The following is a 2,899-nucleotide window of genomic DNA, read 5'->3' as shown; positions in this document are numbered from 1 at the left end:
TCTCTCTCTCCGTTGCAATGATTTCCATAGACTGACACTGATATGCCTTGATTCATGTTATAGCCTCTTGGCAATCCACTTAAGTCAATCATTGTGTATGGGCTACGTTAACCTCTCTCTCACTCTCTCTCTCTCTCTCTCTCTCTCCGTCCCTCTCTCCAACTTCTCTCTCCCACCTCTCACTCTCCCCCCTCTCTCCCCCTCTCTCTCTCCCCCCCCCTTTTCTCCTTCCCCTCCTCTCTCCCCCCCTCTCTCCCCCCCTGTTCTCCTTCCCCTCCTCTCCCTCCCCCTCTCTCTCCTTCCCCAGGTATTACATTCACACTCCTCCACCATGCCTATCTGCGGCTGCCGCAGCCCCTCCCACCCTCAGGAAAGGCGGGTGTCCCCTCGTGGCCCGTGGCCCCCCAGGAGAGACATCCTCCTCCGTGGCAGTGGGGGGCGACCCGCGCCTCCCTCTCCCTGTCCCTCCTGGGCCTCCTGCTGTGCCTCCTCCACCTGCCCCCCGCCTGCCACTCACGCAGAGACAAGGGCGGGGGCGGGGGCGTTGCTCACTACATCCCTGGGGCCCAGGCCCCCCACCACCAACAGATCCCCAAGCTGCTCCAGGGCCTGAGCATCGCCGTGGTCCTGGTGGGGAACTCTAGCGAAGTGGCGTTGGCCGGGGCACGGGAGAAGGACGACTTCCAGCACATGGCCCTGGCGCCGAACGTGGAGGTGCTCACCATGAACGAGACGGACCCCAAGAGCATCATCAAGAGCATCTGTGACCTGATGACGGAACACTGGCTGCAGGGAGTGGTGTTCGGAGACGACACGGACCAGGAGGCCATCGCCCAGATCCTGGACTTCATCTCCGCCCAGACACACATCCCCATCCTGGGGGTCCGCGGGGGGTCGTCCATGATCATGGCTGCCAAGGTATGCGATACGTGTGTGTGTGTGTGTGTGTGTGTGTGTGTGTGTGTGTGTGTGTGTGTGTGTGTGTGTGTGTGTGTGTGTGTGTGTGTGTGTGTGTCAGAGAGAGAGAGAGAGTGATTAAATGAGAGAAAGAGATGTGGGTTAGAAGTGGCATGCATATTTCTTCTTGAACCTCTGTATGTCATTGTTGTCTTGACACTACGAGCGCTGTGCCCACAGCCCTAACCAGCGCTGGCAGAGTTTTTTGGCATCCGTTTTTTGACAGTATAAACATTGTAATCATTAAGTTAGACAAATACCATGCAAAAATATATAACGCATTGGTTGTGTTTCGTCAGGACTTAAGCATCATTAGAATATCACATTTTGTATTTTGAAGGGCTTACATATAACATTTTCACAGATATAATTGATTTTATTGTACATACTGTAAAAGAAAAACACTCCACAATTTCATCAGTTCAATACATTTTGAATAAGGTACAAGTAAGAGCTGAAAGCATATGTGTTTTTATAAAAAAGTACACTTCAAACCGTAACAAGCACGGTCAAATATGCGGCTTCCAGCGGTTGCTGGGCTCAAGCCGTGGGGAGCGGTCGCTCACGTCTTCACGGCCTCTTTTCACAAATTCGATTGCCCATTATTCACATAATTACACAGCTGTTCTCAATTCAATCATGTCCTTATGTCGATGATACAAGTGTTAGTGTCTTTGTTTCAATTTCGTTTCGATTGGCCATTCTCAACAGTTCATCACAAACGACATTTTCCAATGAAGTTGCAAATTCATTCTGTCTGTCTGTATGTGTGGCTAAGCCTGGTCATGGAATACAATTGTAAAGACAGTATCAAGTAATCAAGTCTATACATACAAGTAATTAGCTGATTTTATTGCACCTATGCCTTTACGCTCACACACACGCTCACACACACGGTAGCAGATCACGCCCTATCATGCTTTGGCGGCGGCAATGGTTGTAAAATAATTCTAAAATGTTTCAGGATTTTTTCCTAAGTGTGATTCTGAAATTCTAACAACGCTACCATGTAAAAAACAATCATTGAGGAAAAGTCAGGGAAGGAGGGGGATAATTTCAATTAGGAGGGGGATTATTTCAATTATAAAAGTCACACCACGTGAAAACATGCACTGACAATAGTCTCCACAAACTCAATAAAGTCGTTTTAAAGACTTCTCTGGGTGCAACCAGAGGCCTCTCATCTCATCTTCACCACCGTCAGAGCAACAACGGTTCACTCAAGGTACAAAGAGGGGAAACAGAAAAGTTGGAAGAGACAGAGAGAGAGGGAGTGGTTACCTTTGAAGAAAAATGGAAAGAGTAGTGAAGTTGGAGACAGGATCAGCGTGCTGTGAGATAGCAGAGGAACAGGGAGATGGAGAGGAGAGGAGAGGAGAGGAGAGGAGAGACAGACGTACGCAGCTGAGAGGAAGAGGAAGTATGACTCAACTACACTTGGCATGGGATGCCATTGTTGTGCAGAGAGAGAGACAGCAGAAGCTGTAAAGACACCAGACAGACAAACACAGTGTTCTACCTCTGTGTGAGTAGGAGAGAGAGAGAGAGAGAGAGAGAGAGAGAGAGAGACTAGTTACACTAGATCCGTCTATGGCTTGTCGCCATAACATTTCTCCCCCCACCTCTTTCATTGTATTCAACTTTAGCCATGACTAATGGGATAGAGCAATCTGCTGCTGCTTTATCTTAGCCGCCTGGAATCCGCATTTGGACCCCGCTGCTGGACTGGACTCGTTTCCTTTTGCAGGATAATCAACTTGTATTCAGCTCTGAACAAACCAACACAGTTCAGCTGCACAAAATGGGTGCTTCCGGAGAAAGGAGAAAAAATAAGAAAGGGGGGGAAAAAAAAGAAGAAAAGGAAAAAAAAAAACGCCTGGAATTTTCAAACGATTCCGGAATGAACCGCTGCCCTGAATGAAATGAGGGGTGAGGCCCGTCC

General features: G+C 48.7%; 1 protein-coding gene across 1 annotated transcript in view; it reads left to right on the top strand.

The window, feature by feature from the left end:
- Nucleotides 1-2,899, top strand: part of grin2ba (glutamate receptor, ionotropic, N-methyl D-aspartate 2B-a) — a gene marked incomplete at both ends in the record, with an annotated part of 64,993 nt that overhangs the window by 12,530 nt on the left and 49,564 nt on the right. The window contains 2 exon segments of the mRNA XM_083676500.1: nt 308-391; nt 394-918. Of these exon segments, the coding sequence (XP_083532626.1) occupies nt 308-391; nt 394-918 (609 nt within the window).

Source organism: Argentina silus, assembly GCF_951799395.1.
Source record: "Argentina silus genome assembly, chromosome: 9".
In the NCBI taxonomy this organism is placed as follows: Eukaryota; Metazoa; Chordata; class Actinopteri; order Argentiniformes; family Argentinidae; genus Argentina; species Argentina silus.
Note: the sequence above shows the minus strand (reverse complement) of the source record. Positions and strands in the feature narration are given on the sequence as shown.